The 21,149-nt window shown below is 38.7% G+C and overlaps 1 protein-coding gene across 1 annotated transcript in view; it reads right to left on the bottom strand.

Annotated features, from left to right (window-relative positions):
* Positions 1-1,767: 1,767 nt before the first annotated feature.
* The window catches only part of CDC73 (cell division cycle 73), a 101,765-nt gene continuing 82,383 nt past the window's right edge, over positions 1,768-21,149 (bottom strand). The window contains exons 11-17 of the mRNA XM_032118149.1: positions 20,044-20,101; positions 17,017-17,052; positions 16,537-16,624; positions 9,196-9,357; positions 7,329-7,429; positions 4,123-4,264; positions 1,768-3,257 (exon numbers count right to left, since the gene is read on the bottom strand). Coding sequence (XP_031974040.1) covers positions 3,221-3,257; positions 4,123-4,264; positions 7,329-7,429; positions 9,196-9,357; positions 16,537-16,624; positions 17,017-17,052; positions 20,044-20,101 — 624 coding nt within the window. The 3' untranslated portion in view covers positions 1,768-3,220. The remainder of the gene's footprint in view (positions 3,258-4,122; positions 4,265-7,328; positions 7,430-9,195; positions 9,358-16,536; positions 16,625-17,016; positions 17,053-20,043; positions 20,102-21,149) is intronic.

Below are 21,149 nucleotides of genomic sequence, written 5' to 3'. Positions count from 1 at the left end.
CTGCAGTTGCCCTACTTTACCTTACAAAAATATTCCCCTTTTTGTCTGCTCTGTTCAGGCTAACATTCAAAAGCTGAAATAATACGAATCACAGGTTTAGTTTTTAATACAAAATCATTACTTCAGGTACATCTCCTGGCCCCACAAACCCTGTTACTAAAAGCAGTAATCACCTGCTGACAGTATGGGAGCCCAATAACAGACTTCAAACCAGTCCTCAACTTATCTTGTTCCATCTCACTCATCTTGTACTTATGAAACAGTGCAGAGTTATGACACTGAAGGTGTTTAATAGGAACAGCCAATTTGATATCTGATTCTTATGCTCGTGTCATTCTACTGTTCAATACACTGCAGCCAGGGAAGGAGCTCAGCTACAGTTGTACATTTTAATTGAGTACAATTTACACACTTTATACACCTCTAAGTAGTGCGTTGAATTTGCTCAGCAATAAGAAAGCAGCTCAGTAAAACAGATGTCTGCTCCTCCAGCTTCCCCACTTCTTAGTACCAGTTTTCTTTATTACTCTACATTAACTTGTAGATAAATTAAGCATAACATAAGTGTCTAAAATTCCATCTGTGTTGCAAAATGCTGCTGTAAGGCTAAATTTTTAAGTCCAAGTAGTTTCATAATCTATGTGCAGTTATTTATGAAGGCAGCAGGAATGCTATTCTGACAACCTAATTAAACTTCCAATAATGTCAGCAGGAATCTGATTGCAAAATGGCTCATTTTATAAACATCACTACTTTTATGACTGACAAAAATATGCACGATCAGGTGCCAGCTCCTTCACAAATACGTATTTTATAACTTGGGTTGCAAACTACTTGCCAATACAAAATTCTAAGATGCTAAAGGTCTGTTCTCAACCCATAAAAACCAACACAGGTCACACAAAGATTTCATGGATGTTGCTCTTCTGCCCATTCCACATCTGTGTAACTTCAGTAGTTTCAGAGGAGTTAACTCCCAATAAATACATAAATCTACATCTAAATCACACCATCTCCTGTACCCAATACTGGATCTGGGATTACACCCGCACTGAAAACACAAGCGAAGTATAGGACACAGAAAAGATAACTGGCCCTTGCCTGTTGCAAACCCACTCTATGGCCTGCATGTCACACTGCATGTGAAGCACACACTTCTCCAAAATTTGCTTTTCAAATTGACTGCCCAGAAGTCTCTTTACAACAGCATAGGCCATATTGTACTGATTAAGTCTGAAAAAAAAAACATTTCTAATTGGAAATGTTTTAAGTTAAAAAATGCATACATGATATCCCACTATTTAAAGCAGAAATGAACTGTAAATGGAACCACTTGCTCATGGTAGCAGCTGCTGTGTTGGAAGAAGCCATTACAGCTTTGCTCTGTACAGTACAGGTTAAAACCAAGTATTCAATGTTTCAGACAACTCTAGTAAGACATGGACACATTTATAATAAGCTTAAGTACAGGGAAACCACGGTAACATGGTACTGCCCAGCTGCCCACACAAACAGGAGACATCTCAGTAGTCCTGTAGTGCCCACTCTTCCCAGTCACCACACTGAATCCATTCCAAAATCCAGGGTCAGCTGCTTCTAATCTTGGGATTCACAGGGGGTTGTTTAGGTGGTTTGAATTTTTACATTTCCATTAAGACCATTTGAAAATACAGTCTCAGTATAGCAGGGATGGAAACATACAATCAAAAGTCAGACCTCACAGTCCTCATACATTTAAGACATAGTTTTAAAAACCTCTCACAGAGATGTGACTTTGGGTTTTATTGAAAATGAAGCTAAGATCAAATAAAAACTAAAACAGAATAGGTAGAACATTTTATTTTTGTCAAACCTTAAATGTAAAGTATATTAAAAAAACATGGTTTGGAATTTCAAGAACAGGAATATAAACATGTATCCATGTATCTTCTATCCCAGAAAAAAAATCATGCAGGTGTTACAGAATTTGATCATTCTCTACATTCACTGGTATGCAACATCAACTTTATGTTATTCCATAGATACAGAGATGCTGTAAATTGGTACAAATACCAGGGTCCTCTGGCCTCACACTGGAGATGAAGCAAATCTGTTCTTTGGTAATTGGAGAAGGCTGATTTTCCATTCCAATGCAGGACTCTTAGGAGGCCACATTAGCCACTCAGCTCAGAAAATTATAACTCCTGTAGATAGTCTGGGCTACTTTTGTCACAAGAAAATAGGATTAGAGGTATAAATGCAAAGCAGTTAAAATTTTTCATTCCTTGTGGCAGCTCTTCCAGGACAAAAAAAAAAAAATCCCAACTCTCTCCTCCTCTATTCATCGTTTAATCTAAGTAACATTTAGACTCATATGCAAAGGTATTTGCTAGATGGGAATGTACACATGCATACTTTCAGTTTAAATAAAGAGACGTGTGTGGAGAATGGCAATTTAAAGTTAACATGACTTGAAGGTACGCCTATAATAAAGTTTCAAGATTTAGTAAACTGGGACATTACAAATCCAAAAAAAGTGTTTCTAGATTTTTCATCTTCCCTTCTTCAACAAAGACTGACAGAATATACATATACAGGTTGACATTTTGATTTATCCAAAACAACTTTCACTTTGCTCAGTTTGCAAGTCCTATTGACTAAAATGTAATATCATTCACAACAAAATATTTTCAGTAAGTGAAACAGTAAGCAAAGAAACCCCAAACTAAGCTCAGAAGCTAAGTGGTTTAGAAAGCCTGGAAACATCTACGTGTGCATCAGTGTGTCTATAACTTTTTTGTACACTATATCTATAGACACACCCACACATTATTTACACACAGCCGTGCGCACACGCGCACACACACGTGGGGAACCTGCCGTGGAGATCCAGCTATTGTCTACTCAGGAACAAAACACATCATTTAAAAATGTGGCTAATTTAACAAAACAGAGAACAAACTGCTGCTATCAAAATATACAATTTGGATTGCAGACTAGAAGGCTAACAACATTAAAAAAATAGTTTTAAGCAAAACCCCTTTGCTTCTGAATAACAACAGGTATCAACCTGCCATAGCATGAATCATCCAAACAAGATTTTATAAAAAGTTTAAACTGTGACCTTTCCTCATTTGTAAAGTTCTTGACATATCATATAGTGCGAGCTCTGGTCTCCAAACTGGAGCCCCTTCTATTTTTTTCAATCCATACTTCAGGAAATAAATGGCAGCTGAAGGATTCAGAATCTCAAGTGAGATTTGTGCTTTACCATATACCTGAAAAAAAATTAACAGAAGACAGCATTACTACCCTTGTGGCATTTATAGGAATTTTACTCACAGGAGTAAAATGCACAGGCACTGCTAAAACAGAATGCTTAGGGAACTAGAAAGTTGCTGAAGAGATGCCATGTGTCATGTACCATATAGAGCTCTGTGTTATGCACAGGATTTGTCCCACTAAGTAACAGCCAGCTACAGCCTTGCCTCAAAGAAAACTCATGTTTTCCAAGGCATTGCATGACTTCTAACATTGAAAGACTGCTGTTAAAAATAACTAGTTCATTCTGGGAGTTCAGATATGTTGTTCATCTGAGACTTTTAAATAGAAAGCCATGGAAAGTTTGACAATTGGAATTATTTTGACAAATCCCACAGGATTTTTCTTTTTCACTCAATCATTCAAGAAGTTTGCTATGCAATCAACATGAAAAGATTAAACATTCATGAAATGCATGGGCTTCTCCACTCCCTCAATATTTCTTCAACTGCTTCATGATAATAAAGTTTCTTCTCTACAACATGAAAAAGGTATTGCAGTGAACTTCCCCCTCAGGAGGGTTCTGACCAGAAGCAGAGTCAGAAGGTGGGGAATCATGGGACTAATCAATGATTAATGGTAACTACCCTTCCTTTAAATCCACACTTATTACACTTTGGAGATTATTACTTACAGTCTGTAAACATATACCACTACATTTTATTAACTGCATCATCAGGGAAAATCAAAACAAACACTATTTCCAGGCTAAAACATTGTTCAGATGTCTTAGTTGTAAACAATTCCCTGGTTGCCAGAACTTTTCACTCCCACCAAAACCATAAAAGCATGACCACCAAGGACTTTCAGCAGGAAACATACCTGTCCAAGGTTTCCCAGAAGCGTAGAAATACCGGCCTGTCCAAGTGCCTTTTGTGGTAGCTGAGCTCTAACACTGTTACATCCCATTTCTGTACGTTGGGATCCAGGCGCACTTCATCGTATTTGAGATGAAAAGCTTTAACTACAGCAAACAGGAAAGCATTTGGTACAAACACAAAGACTTTAGTGCTTTTTTATTGGTCAAAGAAAACTCCCACCTCACCCTTCTTTTTTCAGAATGAAGCCTGAGAGCAAAATTAATGAACCCATAACCCAAGGAAGTCAACTACTCCCTAAAGGGCACAGCTAAACATAGAGGTCGATGGCTCTCAGGCTATTCCAGGGTGAAGGGAAAGGGCAGCCAGATTCCAGGGGAACAGCACAAACACACTACCAACTCAAGCACATTTTCTTTGAGAAACAAAGAAGGTATTTGTGAAAACCTCTGAACCACCAGAGAATTAAAAATAATAATAAAAAAGGTATTTCTGAGACCATTGAGTAGGAAGCCTGGCTATACCCTGAAAGAATCCATAGAAGATTGATGGTAGAATGCCAGTGTAACCCCCAAATCATACATAAAGCATTCTGAGAAATCTAGTAACTGCCAATTTCCCCTGATCTAGCACTCAGTTAAAAATGGTAAAATATGAACTGTTATTTTTCTCTTGGGAAGTATTGTCACATGTGAATTAGGTAAAGCCTAAGCATTTACACAGTGAGCATTAAAACCAAAGTATTTAAGCCTTGGACAATTCCTATCTGGTAACCCAGTCTGAAGATTTTAGTAGTATTGGCAAAGTAAAACAGAAGCCACCAGTCTTGTGGAAACTAGTTATTTTTAATGCCATGGTTGTATCTTCTTCTGATACCACGCTCTTAATTTTGTCTTCCACAAAATCAGTCCTCTTTTCCAGATCTATCTAGGAACTTCCTAGAAGGCTGGTATGTGAAATAAGCTTTTTTTTCAGCTGACAAACTAAAGAAATTATCATCTGGCTTGTATCCCTGCCAGATAAATTTCCAAGCTTTGTGAATGGAAATGAAGAATACATATACATTATCTCTGCGATACAATGCTGCATGTATTCATATAACTTCAGAGAAAACAAATAAAGATATACCAGGGCCACACATTTACAGAAAACTTCAACACCTGACAGAGTCTCTCCATTAAAGTTAAATGTTACGGAGCACAAGAGCATCCACTTCTGAACCTGAAACAAATCACTCCTAAAGCTCACTGATGTGCTCTGGGAGGAACACCTGAAAATGGCAGTCAAAATTAAGTATTTGTTCATGAAGGTGACAGCATTCAGAACCTCCTCTCAAACGTTCACTTGTAAATGTGAAATTAGGCTGGTTTGCTATGTGAGTATGAAACAGTCAGGCCACGCACAAGGAAAACTAAAGAGCAAAGTTTTAGAGAAATCAGCTAATGAAATGTTCCGTGACAAAGCAATTGAACAAATAAAACCAGCTTGGCAGACTCTGGCCCAGTACACATTTTACTGAGGAGTTCTTTCTTGTAAGCTACCTGCTTGCTTTCCAACAGGACAGGGACAAGCCTTGAATACTTGGTAACCACGACAGACCCAGAGACATGGAAGAAGAAATGCAAATCCCAGAAACCACATTTGTGAAGACTATTGAACACTATAAATATGGCAAAGCAACAACTTCAGATAGAAATAGATACATAAAACTGGACTGATACTCTCTGTGCTCCCTTCATTTACCTGTTTTCATTTGAGGGGTGAGTAAAGTCATTAGGAAAAGTTCAAGAAATATATTTTTATCAGGAAAATATTTTTAAAATACCATGCTTTGAAGCAATGGAATGTATTTCTAAAATTAAAGATCCATTTCAATGTATGAATTAAGACCAGATAATCCCTCTTTCACTTGAAAAACATAAGAATTGGTACATCTTCAGCCTGAACTGTGCAGGCTGTGCTTGTGATCTTTTGGCATGTGAAGACCCAGAATGTCAAAGCAAGTCAGAACAACTGCTACGGCCCTCCATACATCTATATATAAAAATATTAAAATGAATAGGAAGCAGCACGTAACTGCTAGCTAGACCTTCAATATTTCACTGCATTTTTCTTGGCTTTGCTTTTCACAATTGCCATTTTCTCAGTATCTTTATTTTGAAGTGCTATTTCATTCTTTCATTAGTCTCTTTTGTTAAACTCTTTCCTGTGGCGTATTTTTACTTTTACAATGACTTTCAGGCTCTTTCTCTCTTTCCCTGCTCATTCTCAATCCCTCCTTTAAGTGACTCATTCTAATTTCTTGTTCACAGACCCATCCTTAGCTTTCTGTCCCACCCTTGAGTCTTCTTGCTGCTCACCAAAGTAGCATTCTCTTTCCAGATTCTACCCCACATACCAAAGAGGGGCATGTACAAGACCTGATCAAACCTGCTTCCTCATCACACTGACTGCAAGATGACAGAACTGAACTACGGTGGGTTTGGGTTTGCTGCTATTTTTTTTTCTTTTGTGTATATCTGTTGGTTTGGGGTTTTTTAAACAATCTGAAACCATAGGACACTATCAAACAGTCTGTTTTCTAAGGCAACTCCAAACTGAAGCAACAGAGAAGCTGACAGATTCCTTAGATATTATGGCCCACCTCTATGTCAGAGGGGTGAACTATGCCAGAGGAGTGCCTCAAAGCACCACAGTTGTGGGGACTCAAGAAATCTGTTCAGATCTATACAATGATAACATCTAGCTCACTTGAAACTCAAACTTTTTAAAACTCTGAAGTTTTTGTCAAACACCAGATCACATCTTCAATGCTTTCTTAGAGGCATACTACGTGATTAATTCTCTCTTCAAAATAGCACTGGAATGTGAAGACAGACTGTGAACCTGTTATCTGTGAATTGCTGGAATATGCATTGTCTGTTCACCCTTTTTTTAGAAGACTGGAAAGTAGATTTGTACACCAGCTATTTGTGACTCTTGTAGCTGACAGCTCTGAGAAGATTTCTATGAGCTTCCGCAGATCAGAGCGGAACAAGCGCAGAGGGCATGGGAATATTCGCTTCCTTGAGGAAACCAAAGCCCAAAGTCTGCTCAGCCACCTGCACCCAACAGCGCTTTGGCAGCACTCTGTCATGAGCATAAACATCCTACAAGAGCCCCCAAACACAACAACAAACCCCAAACCAAGGAACAAAATAAATCCCTTACTTTTTGCAAAGATATCGACGGGAGATCCGTCCGGCAGGAGCCAAGGCCAGCCCTTGAACTGCCAGGCGGGGCCCTGGACAAACACGGCCACCACGCGGTCCCTGGAACACACAGAGGGGTGGGCATGGGCATGGCCTGGAACATTTCAGTCACCTCCTGTCCTAAACAGGCAGCATGCCTTAGCATAGCTGCTGCTTTTATAGAGCAGGATAGCACATTTAACAACCACACCTCCAGCACAGCTGCTTTTCCTCTTGTAAAGAAAAAAAACCATTCAGGTGATTCCTCTGGGCTTTCAGCCCTGTCCCTTTGCAGAAGGCAGCTCAGTTTCTCATGTTACAATTTTTAGAAGCCAGTGTTTATTTGTTGTCGTAGTTACTTTGCTTTTGAAAAGTGCTCCAGCATTTTCAGAGATAATCTTCTGCGAATGGCACTGTAAACTGAGATGTGCAGATTTAAAAGCCTTTATTCTCAGCACTGCTGACTTCCAGGCTGAAAATTCATGAGCAGCAACAGCTGCTAAATTTCTGCAAAGTGCACCGGCTATTTTAAGAGTACACAACCATTACCTGTGGTCTAAGAAAATAAATTTGTGATTAAGATGAAGCTTTTGCATTAGTAAAATTTTAAAAAACCCACCTTTGAGAATAAACGACCTCCCACATATGGTCTACTTTTCTCTTGATCATTTACATCATCCAACTGCGGTTCCTACCCACCATAACAAAGAATTACCTCTCTAATCTAATCCCCAAATTTAATTTATTATTAAATCCACTAAATCCCAAATGGAAAAGAATAATCAAGGTGAAGTTTTGTGGTCTAGAGGGGTTTTTTTGCAGGTTTTGTAATGGCTTCCTTGGATAAAACCAAGATAAAAAAACCCACACCACTTCATGTCTTTGGTCAGAAGTACTTCAGAAAGTAGTTTAGATGGTTCTTAAAGGTTTGATCATTAAACATTTTAAGTGCTATTTAATATTCAGAATTTTAAATACATGGATTTCTGATTAGTTCAAGGTCTAAATACAGAGAATAATTGATTTAGGAACAGAACCTTTTCAAAGTATTCCTCTCCATTAAAATCTAATTTGGAAATTGCAAAACCTCCAAATATGTCATCATCCATGTCCCAGATCTTCTCACTTGTGAGGAAGAAGTAAAAATGCTGCATAATGCACTTCATCAAATAACAAAAAGATGTCAAACAACAATAAAAATGCTTCTTCAGAGTTCTCCTGTTCAAAGAGAGCTATTTTTTATAGCCTTGAAGAATGGACTACAGACCAAATAATCCGTCCCAGCTTTTTCATAAAAGTAAAAACTACCTATGATTCCCTTTCTGCAACTAGGGCTTTTCCTTCAGAAGTAAAACTCCAGTAGCTCCAATACTGGAATCACAGTTCAATCTTACTGTCTGATGTATTTTCTTTCATTAACTATTAAAAAAGTTGGAATGTCAGATGCTGATGGCCTGCAAACATATATTCCCAACAAGCTCTCCCTCAGAAAACAGACAGGAAAGGAGTGGTTTTCTTGCAGATCATGTTTCAGTAACTTGCACATTATGCTGTCACAAACCAGAAAAATAATATGAACATTTCTATTTAAATTTCTGGAACATTTCTGGCAAAATTAGTAGAGTAGCTGTGCTGCTCACACTGTTAAAATGTAAAGTGTTGCAAGTTTTTAGATGAATTTAGTTTCATCTTATTTTCACCTGAAAAAAAAGACTCCTATACAGTTAATAAAATCCAGCCTTATATCTGTATCTTCACTTTTCAGTAGATTTCAGGGCATTTTATTGGTCCCCTTCAAATTCTGCATTGTCCTGGTAAGAAATTGTGTAAAGGAGAAATGTTCTTACCAGTCTTGTGGCATAAGTTTCAGAGGTTGATCTACGACTCGGTAAGGGACAGTGACGCTGACTGTGGTTCCCCCAGGCTGCATCTGGTCCTTCCTCCTCTGTATTAGAGTCTCATTCTCTCGTTGACAGCCCTGCTTCTTCTTCTCATCTGATGGTACAAACCTTAGGGAACAACAAACCCCTCAGTAGACAAGGGCAATTTACTTGATGGGATCAGCAGGAAAAGGAACAGCTTTATCAGAGCTCAGCACTATTGACAGCAGCCTCTGAAGCCACCTCGTTTTCACGGTGCCAGGTCTCCGTAACTACCCATTCAGAACACCAAAAAAAAAGTAAGAATAATATTTCAGAAGCCTTCACGATAAAGTCATACTAAAAGGTTCTCTGTGCCTCAAAAATACAGCCTGACCCATTCTTAGACATTTGGGGCACTCCTTGTTGACTTTATATAGTACAGTTGCTGATGAGGAGCCAGACTACAACCTGCAAAGTGACCACAACTCTTCTTTTTAATGACCAAGTGTAACCTAGGCATTAAAACAGTTGCTTCCTGGAGGAAATTTTAAGAGCTCTTGGAGCCATCAGAATTATTACCAATTAGAATTTTCTCAAGAAAGCTGGGATTTTTGGTCGAAAATGGTTTTGAGTGAGGTTTTGGTTTTTTTGGAGGATGGTGAATTTACATTATCAGTGATTCATTTGGTTACTATGATGCATGACACTACAGGTTTTTTTGGTTCTTTTTCTAAATAGATTCTGTGATGGAGTAAATGCTTGTAAAATCCAGATAATGTGGCCCTCATGTCATATGTAATCTCCCTATGACAAAAATAGATGCTAAAATGTGACACAGCTTTCCTCCCTCCAATTAATTACAGATCCTTAATCTTTCAGCCCCCCGCCCAAAAAAAAACAAATGCAATCACATTTCAAGGCCCTCTTCTTTGTGGTGATAATAAAATACCCAGAACAGGTCTCAAAATTGGCATCATAAATGTGAGAGTAGTGTGAGCTTTTTTACTGATACATCTCAATGGATTCTGAGATAGATAAAAGAAAGGTAACAGCGCCATGTCTTTCACAGAACTAGAAGTGTGTCGTGGAAAGGGAAGTTGGTGGGACCAGCAGCACCTTCCAGGCCAGCACAACAGCAGAGTTCAGCCCTGTGTTCTCCTAATATTCTACTCAGAACCACCCAGCTGCAACACAACCCTATCTGCTGCTGACATTTCACTGCCAAAGCTTCTGATAAAAATAAAACTGTTTCCCTTAACTGAAGAAGTTAGCAGAAGGATTTGTGGTACATTTTAAAAGCACAATACATAGTTGGTAACATTTCTCTTCATTACAGTGCACATGGTGCTTTTGAGCAGCTTACTAGATTTTTTGGGTAAGTTGTTTGCAGCATTTCTATTTGTTCTCTTCAATCTATTTCTATTTGAATACTGAAAACCAATTTGAATGTGCTTTAACAGGCAGGCTGCACTTCCTATTGCTGGATAAACAGGAAAAAAGAATGCAAGATTGAATATGAAGAAAAGTTTGTTATTCAGTCAACTTGAAAATACTAGTTTTCCCTACATATCCAATGAGAAAATGACATTTTGGGGAAAAAAATCCCCCACAGCAAACAAACAAACTTTAAGGCAGCGGGTGAAAATTGCCAATAAACCTCCAAGCAAAACTGTTTTACCTTCCCAATGTAAATTAACAGATGATGTCCCCTCATACTCCTCATGATTTAACAGTGTTTCAGAAACAGAAAGTCACAAGCAATTTGTGAAACGTGTGTCCAAATGCATTCAATTGATACAACTGCACTGGGAAATTAAAAAAAGCCCAACACCTGCAAATGACTATGAATGGTGCATTAAAGCTGACTAGCACTGCAAATACAGAAAAAGCATCACAGGTGTGAAACAAGGAGCTATAAACCAAATTATGCTTATCTGTCTAGTACATGTGAAACACCATCATTCTAAAGGAAATACAGACCAAAAAGCTGTACAGGACACTGGGAGAAAAGTACACATTGGCCACCTAGAATATATTTTTTAAAGTTAAGAGAATAATTTCCCTAATAATTGAAGTAATTAGGAAATAGTTAGCATTTACATACATTTTATCCATCACGACACACTGACACATACAATTGTGTGCTACACAGAGGCATTCGACTGAGTTCTGCACTGGAAAAAGCCACCCAGTGTGACACCAGAATTGAAGTATTTCTCATCAATTTGCTAATTTAAAAACTCTAAAGTGATGAGCACACTCATGAGAACTCCTAATGGCCTGTCCTGCCAATGTATCACAGGTTTGGCTTTGCCAATAATAACTGATAGGAAACTCTGTAATTTAAAATGAGGACTTGCTTGGTGGTCCTTCAGCTTTTAAGAAAACTACTAATGAGTCTCTCATCACTCATTAGAACTAAAGGAATCTAGGCTGAAAAGAATGAAAATAAATTTTAAAAAATAATTAAAAAGAATTAGAGAAACAAGCCCTCAAACACCTTTTATCCAGGAGGCAGGCTTTATAGGAAAAGCCAGGATCACCTGAAATGGTGGGCAGCTTGAGAAGAATTTTGTTGTTCTCTGTCCCCTGCACTAAACAAGAACAAACTCTTACAGAATATGTAAATAAAAACCAAACAGCCCTACACACATTACAGTGATAATCAAGTATTCATCTGAACAGGGATCTAAAAGGTCACATTTTAAATTTAATTTGTAAATGTGAGGAAGCAAACACATTTTAAATGGAAACAGGAAAGCAAAGCAGCCCTCCCAAATGAGAGTAAAGGCAATATTGCTGTGCTACAGAGGAACAACTTCACCACTCTGAGGCCTCTCAAATTTGGCTGAAACAGGCACTCTCAGCTTTAAATGTTTCTGTGTTTAAGAATTCATTTCAACACTAGTTTTTGGCAGTTTCTCTCCATTTCAGCTAGAAACTGCGTTACAGCGACTGAGGCACCATTCATTTGTGCATCAGTTATGTCCCTTCTAGACAATGGCTTCAGTTTTATTCCCTGGAAAAAGTCTGAGTGTTTTTGAGTGCAATTCCCTAGGACACAACACAAAGATATCTTGTTAAGGAAGAACTATCAATGAGCAGATTCAAATGAACAGCGGAGAAGACAACTGTCACAAAGCAAGCACTGAAGCAAGCACTTACATACAGATAAACACACAGAGTACAGGAATAAAGAACAGCTTACAGAAAGTTTATGGAATATAGGCCTGCATTTCCGGGAACCATTGACTCAGTAAGCACAGTAAAAGTCACGTGCTCAAGGATTGAGAATCAATAGAAATTACTGTATGATTATAAATACATATGGACTATGTCATCACTACCTGGATATAAAACACAAGCATAAGAAATCTGAGTACTAAACACCAAAAATCCCATCTTCTCTTGGAGATTATTTATATTACTGTATGATACTACAGCCCATGGCTTAACTACACATTTGTACTTGACACCTTTTACACACCAGAAATGGGGCCTGAAACCTGAGTGTGCAGGAGCTTACAGTTTCCTGCTGCTTCTCCAGATTACTTTCCCTATTAAAAAATTGAAAAAAAAATCCATACCTACTTAGAATGCACTTTTATACCCCTAGTAGGGGTAGAAAATTAATAGCCCTCACTGTTAATTACCAAAATCATTATCCACATGAAAAATGGTGCACTCTCACTTTCCAAAGGCAGCAGGTCCCTTCCCTAAGGTAACAGGCAAGTGATTGAACACCATCAGATTGTGGGAGGTAACTGGTAAGACACCATCTACTGAACTGCCTGAGATGTTCCTGTCTCAGCTCTAAACTCACATCCACTGTCAGCAGTGTCTTTAAAACACTTTCACACTGGGGTCAGAGCAGCACTTTCTGGCCCCCAGCTCAGGCACACTGAAAAATGCATGAACGGAGAAGAAGGCAACTCACCAGCAGCTGAGATCACAGTAATACACATTTGATTGTGTTCAGAACTGGAGACTTATTTTTACAACCCTCTCAGTATTTCTGTTAAATTACAGTATCAAAAGCTTTAGACACCACCTATTTTTGCAAGAGAACAAAGCTTTTTTACACTACATCATGCCTGAATGTATCCCAGATACCTCACTCAGTATCAAAGCTGGATAAATCTCCAGTGAGTTGCCTGGCCACATATGGTAAAATGCATCACAAGCAAGAGCATCATCATAATAAAAATACATAATCACCATCTAATCATTCTCATCTGCCTGATGGAATTCCTGCTTCGCTTTTGCTCCACGTAAAGCAGAAGCCTTGCCTCTGAAAAGCCTGCTTCAGGTATTCTCAAATACTCAATTTCACACAGCAATTGTGATATCCAGCCTCGCATTCAGATAGTGAGTAAGAATAAAATGTATCATATAAAATATTTTAAAAAAGCATCACAACATACCAGAATGGATTGCAGTTCTGATTTTAAATTAAATTAAATTAAATTATATCCTTCTACTATTTTAGAAACTCCTCACTTTATGTTGTACTTGGCTCCTTAGAAAAATAACCTTTCAAGAAAGTTAGCAAGAATATTTGCATAATATCCAGCAGGTGAATTGCATATATTACAATCACATACAAAAACGTCTCCCTTCAAAATCTAAGTTGCAACAAATAGAAAAGTTAGATATCTCTAAAATAAAATCTTAAACCAGTGCCATGCTTTGGGTTTGTCATATGTATTTCCTTCTTCACATGATAGTTTTCCTGCTTTCCATATTCTTTACCTTAAAAGAGAGCCTAACATTAGTGATAAATTAAAGATGCTAAGCATCATACAAATGTCAGCCAAATGTGGCATAGAAAACTAATATACTACAGAGCTATGAAAAGGCTTAGTAAAAATGCTGGTATAATTAATAGGTTTCTCTCAGGTCTTGACAATTCAATTTAAGTCCTACCATAGAACTGGATGAAGAATCTCCTGTTTATTTCACAGCCACCAACCTAAAATATCTGGCAATGATACCACAATTAACTTTTCTCATATCCAAAGTGACCATGCACTGCAGTCCAGTTCCTTACAAAAAAAAACATCCAGGATTGTAGACAAAAGGTATCCTAAAAGACAGAGATTCTCAGCTATGATTGAAAGTTTTGATCTCTAATTATAATTTCAGCTGATTTCTTTCCTTATTTTGTTTTAAGAAACATTTAAATGGACAGCATCTCAAAAGTTGATTTATGAAACCCAAATTCTCATTCTTCATGATCACACACTTCACAGACTGTGCTGCCTGGGGGATCAGCCACGGAAGAAAAACCTGTCCTATAAACAGCCTCCATATCCCAGCCATCCCAGGAGCATCATCCTCCCAGGCTTCTCCTACGTTTCGTCAGTCTCCCCTGCAATGGCTCTTACCCTTCCAGCTCCAAAAATCTCTCCTCCAACCTCCTCTGATGGCAAATACAAGCAGGCTGACTAGCTCTAGAAATACAAGAAATGCAAATCTACCTGCATCTTCCTCAGCAGGGGTAAGGGCAGTAATATTAATTTAGGTGTGTCTTTTCTATCTGGACAATATTTCTTTATCCCAAAACTTGTGGCAGTGACAGGAGTCTTTGAAATCTCTGCTCTTCTGTCAGACTTAGCAGAAAGGGGGAATGAGTTAAAGAAGGTGCTGACTTAGAGGCAGGAATTAGCTAAGTCTTCTTTCCTCGGAAAACCATCACATATCTATCAATCACACTCTACATCAAGGCTAGTTCTACACTCTGCATACCTGAACAGTAAAAGCAAACCCTGAAGCTATTCCTGAACAAAGTACTTCCATAAATCTGAATGCAAAAAAATACAGGCCAGGTGGCATATTTTCCAGAAGAATGCTAGACCTGTCATGGCTAAATTAATATTTTGCTCTTCTGAATTCTGCTATTGCACTTCTGATTCATTAACATACCTTGCTTCTCCCCTTTCACTTTCATATAGGCTAACTATACAGTGTCCTCCTTTGAACCCTTCAACTTCCTTTCAGTTTTTCTGGATCATGTTCCTTGCACTCTAAATATGAGCATCCTCTTGGGACAGGCTTTGGGAAGCTGACTGTGGCTCTGCCCCGGTGGAGCTGAGAACAGCTGAAAACTCTGACTCCTGGCACAGAGGCACTTAGACATGACAGACAGGTGCTTCATTCCTTTCTGGGTACACCTGAGCCAGGAAGTCACAAATTACACAGATGCAAAATCCAGGGCTTGTTGTGTGGTTTTTTTCCTAACTATAAAAACCCACATAAACGAACAACACCCTCTGCCAACCCAATTAGCTCAGTGCAGTGAGTGCTTGCACATTAAAGTGTAATGTTAACAGCCAGCCTTCTCTCAGAGCCAGTATTGCAGAAGAGACACCAAGAGGCCAGTGCACTCACGGGGTCTTTGATGGCCTGTGGCAGTAAGCTAGGAACTGGAATTAGCTGCAGATCAGAAGGCACCTGGTATCTCAGAGCACAGTTTTAAACAAGTCTAGGGCAACTCCAGCAGAAGCTGTACCACCACAACAGCCTGGTTTGGACAAAAAGCAGTGTAACAGTATCACAAAGATGAGTGCTGGAGATGATAAAAAGATGACCCCTCCATTTTTCGGACATACCATTGCAGACAACCTACAACAGTGTATTTCTCTGTGAAAATGACCGTTCCAAAAAAAATTACCTGATATTTACTGATAGGCAAGTCTAAAACCCGTGATCTGTTGGACAAGCAGAAAGATTCATTCATTCATCATGAATTAAATCTTACAATCAGATGTGTGATGAGATAAACAAGTTTTAGCAACTCACTGGTACTTCCCTGGATGCGTCTGCATCAATACTCAATGACAGTATGTGAACTTTAGAAGAAATTCTTTACTTGCATAACCAGCTGGGATGCTTGGCTGATACAGCCCCTCTGGTCACCTTCTCCTTTACAATAACTGTGGTCCTTTCCCAAAATCTTTTCTGAGCTCCATGAGCTCCCTTGCTCAGCTTCTCTCCGCCTTCTTCCATGGGAAGGGTTGTTCACTGATCACTTGCATGTGGCTGCATAGATGTTACATCAAAGAAAAGCACTGCACACATTCCAACTGCTACTGCAAGAGTCTCCTCAATCTGCCCCATGAGTCACAACTGAGCCAAAACTCTGAATTAGGTTTTTGCTTTTTTCCTACTAGTCAAGAGGAATTAATATCTTTTATACTCTGGTCTGTAAAACTAGCCTGTCACAGGAGAGTGGATGAACCCTCTTGCTTAATTACTAATTAGGTGCAGTATAACTTTGTATCTGAAAACAATTTGTTATACAGTATGTTCTAATCAGCTACTTACTTCAGATCTTGCAGAAGGTCCTTTGCATTAAGCATGGTTATTAAAGAGGTCGTGGCTGCTGGAATAATGATTATGGGAGTTCGAGATCCTGTAGAGATAATAAAGTTAGGCTTGCTTGGAGGGGCTTTTTTGTTTTGTTGTGGTTGTTGTTTCCTCCCCTCCCCCCCTTTTTTCATTAAAGGAACTATACATAGAAACAAAACTCTTGCTGAAGAGGTCCCAGTCATGAAAAAATAGTCAAGGAAAATCAACAGTCAAGGTTTTCATTCACCAAAGAAAGCAGACCCTCGTATCATGAGTCTCTCAACATATGTGGGACCCATATTTAGCAAAACAGAATGCTCTTATGCTATATAGAATGCATGCTATATATTCCACTGCTTGCTTATATTGTTGCTTGTAGTGTCAGGAAAAAAAAAACGAAGACTGGGCACAATTCACACAAAAATGAAAAGGATCATGTAACTAAAATTGACTCACCTTTTTTCTGGTTTGGAGGTGGTCTTGCTTGGGAAACTGAGAAAAAAAAACAACAAAAATTACAGCAGAATGAGTAGGACATAAATCCAAATGTCATTGCAAGGCATCTGTTTAATTGCAGGAGTGAATAGGGACGAGTCACACTACAGTCATTAGATCATTTTTACAGATGCAAGACACTAAGATGAAGAAGGGGTTTATAATTTGGGTTTGAGTATTCAGAAAACAAACAGCTTTTGACCATCTGAAGGAGATGTTAGGAGAGTTGAGTCAATCTCTCCCAGTTTTACTGAAGCTGCTCATTCCCCCTCCATCCTCCACAAAAGACACCATGGACACAACACCATGGACAAAAATTTCCAGCAATCTTGAAAAAAGCTGCTTGTAGATCTTCAGTACAATAGTGCTGAACCAACAGGAAAACCTTCACAACAAACTGATCTCCGGAGAGCCTCACCTTTTCATTAGTAGTTATTTTTGTACGTGACATCCGTGGGATTTAGCTATCCTGGCCACATACAGAACTTTCAACAATCAAACCCTGAATTTCAGGCTTACTCAGGTTAATTTTGGATTGCAGTTTGAGTTACATGAGGTCTCCAGGTGTCAGAAACAGTCAAGCTTGACACTCAAGGGGAAAACCACCCAAGCAATCAAAAAAAGGAGAAAAAAATAAAAAAAAACCCAAACAAAATTACTTCAACCACCAAGGACACACACAAAACCACTACTGGACTGGTAGAAACCAAAGAATTGCCTCCACCTCCCCAGTAAAATGTTTCCACTTCAGTCTTCGAAGTTGTGACCACCTCAGTAAAGGAGCTACTGCATTCCAAAGGTGGAAAAGCATCTTTGTTTCTTCATTTTGGTGCTATTACTGAATTACCTGCCTTCCCCAAATAAACATTTTATAGTTCAGTTTTCAGGAGAGAACTGTAGCACTTGATAATCATCATCATCATCCATGTTTATCCTAATTCAGAAAATGGTGAGTAGTGGAGAGATTGATGCAGACTAGCTCAAGTCTCAACTGCTACTATGCATGACAAATTTCATTAATTGACTTCCAATTGCATAGCACCAACTTGCTCATGTTTATTTATGACCAACTGTTTCAGAAACTTCCTAGAACAGTATAAATATTCACAACACATACTTGCCATTGTTGAAATATTGAGACCATATCCTTAATTATCTTTTCCTGACACTGTCAAATGCACAGATATAATTGGCAACACTATATTGAACTACATGAACTTTACCTACCCAATGATTTTCAATTATTTTTTTTTAATCTAGGTATCTCCTTAATGTAAAAATGTTCTTTAAATATATGGGCAGAGCCAGCTGTCCTAAGGAGAAAAAAACCAAAACAAAAAGGTGGGGGAGGGAGAATAGGCATCTGTAAGAAATTTAACAGCTGTACAAAGACATGTTAGGAGAAAAGCTGGTAATGCAAAATGGTGCCAAAGAGTGTAATTTAAGAGCACATCTCAGGTATTTTTTCCAAATCACCACTATACAACAGTTTAGCCTAATTTAACTAATGCTTCCTATGTGCAAAGCATCCTCCTGCAAACAGAAGGCTTTAGTTGCTTTGACTGCTAAGAATAGAACAGCTGAATTTTTAAAATATCCAAGTATCAAAAGTCAAAAATATCCTAGAACAGGCAGAAAGAGAAACCTCTTCTGACTACACTTTTCTTTATTCTCTCTTCAATTTCCAATCTAGAGGCAAGATAATGGATGGGGCTGGCCTTAGAGCAGAGCAGTATCAGTATCATCTATAGACAAACCCCACGCTGCTGGCAGGAAATGCCCAGGAAGTCACAGCCAGCAGCAGGGACTGTGACAACTCAGCCACATTTCTGTTCTTGCCACTTCTACCCTTTTCATGCTGCTGTCTGTCAACTCCATCTGCATTAGGATGCTTAACGGGGCTAGTGAGAGAAGTATGACAGGCAGCATGACCTTTCCAGTTCCAAAATAACCAAACAGAAGAATCTGTGCACAACAGCATTTAGGCATGCTGAGAACATTCAGCATCAGAACGGATTTTGGGGGAAGAAGCAGCTGTACAATATTAAGTCTTAGCATTAAATCCTGCAAACAAATCTCAAGGAGTTAGCAAGGCACACATTGAAAGCATTTAGTCTCAACAAGGATATACAGTATTCCAGCAGCACTTCTAGAAAAAGTATATTCATTTTAACTGGTTAGCTCTGTTTCCAACCCCCCCGAGAATGTCCCCAGGACCTTCATAACATCATCTTGTTCTGAAATAGCACTTCTCACATCCACCAAACCAAAAATTCTCACAGTATGCAACCAGGGGCAAATCTGCACACCACTGTTTGCAACCACCGTCCCTCTCATGTACTGCTCTTACACACTTCTAAAAACTCATCATAAGGGTTTCTTATTTAAACAAAGCACATCTTTCAACCCATCACTGAATCAAAACTTGAGATTCAATCTGACAGACAAATGGACTTGGTAGCCAAAATCTACTAAAAGGGAATTAAAAACCCAGTTGAGGACTTTGGCCCCATTACAAATACCTTATGTGCTAAGAAGTGTGAAGAAGTAATGATAACACATTCAGAGAACTACTTATTTCTGATATATTAATCCTAGAAGTAATAATATCTCTTTTTGAGATTAGCTATTCTGTTTAAGTTGTTTACCCTTGGAGTTTTAATCAGCTCTTGTTAGATATTTGAGTGGGAATTTTGTCAAATTTTAATTGGTGACATACCGAGCCCACGACCAAGAAGTTTGTAACTTCTTAATTTCAGCAGTGCATCCTTTCAACGGGCTAATTGGGGAACACACTGAAGGGAATGACCGCAGGTCCCACGGTACAACATTAAACAAAAGGCTATAGCTTTTTCCAACATATGCACAGTTAAAGGCCACAAACAAATGACCCCTACTTCATTCTTGAGCTAACTAAAGTTTTAAATAGCACTTCTTTGAAACTCATGTATCTGGGACAGAAGCACAAGTGACAGTGGGCCCCCTTACCTGGTCGTGGCACAGGCTGTGCTGCCGGAGTTTGTGTTTTTCGAGCAGATGCACCTTCCTTTGAAAAGACAGAAGAGGCGACATTATCAGCAGACCTTCCTGTCAGGTACACGAGTTTCTCAAATGAACACAGAGCTACAGAAGGTATCATGATAATGAGAGCAGTATGTTTCCACTAAAGAGATGGAAGAAATAGAGAAAATATTCCAAACTCTTTATAGATCCTGTTTTAGATTTGAGGAGGACAGACAACCTCAAACTTTTATTACAGTCTTACGTTTTAACCAACCATAAACTTGTTTTAATATACCTTCAAAGAAACCTTCCCTACTTACAGCATTGTTGCATTTCACCTATCACTTTCACCACGGGTTAGTCACGTAAATATAAGCAATTGGCTGTAGAAATTTCCAAAGGAGATCTGCTTATGCTCTGGATGGAAAACCAGGACTAAGAAATTGCAATGCCTTGAGGAGTTTCAGGGCTCAGAAATAGCACTCTCATGATAATTAGTTCTGCTCATGCCTTATCCAATTACCTTAATGTAACACAGAAAAGACCTGCACTACTGTTTATTCTTGTTAACTCCCCAGAGTCAACACAGCACCAAAGAAAACAGTGAGGTCACACGTCTGCTTCCAAAGCAACACTGAATTCCTGCAAGAACAAATTCTGCTCTCAGTTACTGCCGTGAAACCTCACTGAACATAACACATAGCACCAACATGCTAAGAAGCTGCAGTATATTCCAGCCACTTCTATCTGCAGAGCTGACAGGAGAAGAACTTTTTACATGAAACCATGGATTTTATCTGAAAATTACTTAAACGCTATGTGAAGTATCCTACAAGCATGAGACACTCAGCAAGGTCAGAGATCCCACTCGGAGAAAAACCTGTTGGAAAGGACTGTGATATGGCACTATCAGACTTCTATGTCCATGCATAAATAACAGCGTGTTTTGTAATTCAAAATAAAAGAAAGCTTATGAGAGGGCTCACATTCCATGATTTAAATAACACTTAGAGGAACTGCTTTTAAGTTTCCATCATGAAAGTTAAAACTGTTTATCTCAGGATCTCTGAAGAACAAATAGAAGGTCCCAC

Source organism: Corvus moneduloides, chromosome 9 (assembly GCF_009650955.1).
Source record: "Corvus moneduloides isolate bCorMon1 chromosome 9, bCorMon1.pri, whole genome shotgun sequence".
Classification (NCBI taxonomy): Eukaryota; Metazoa; Chordata; class Aves; order Passeriformes; family Corvidae; genus Corvus; species Corvus moneduloides.
The sequence above is the reverse complement of the archived record's forward strand: the minus strand, read 5'-3'. Positions and strand labels throughout refer to the sequence as shown.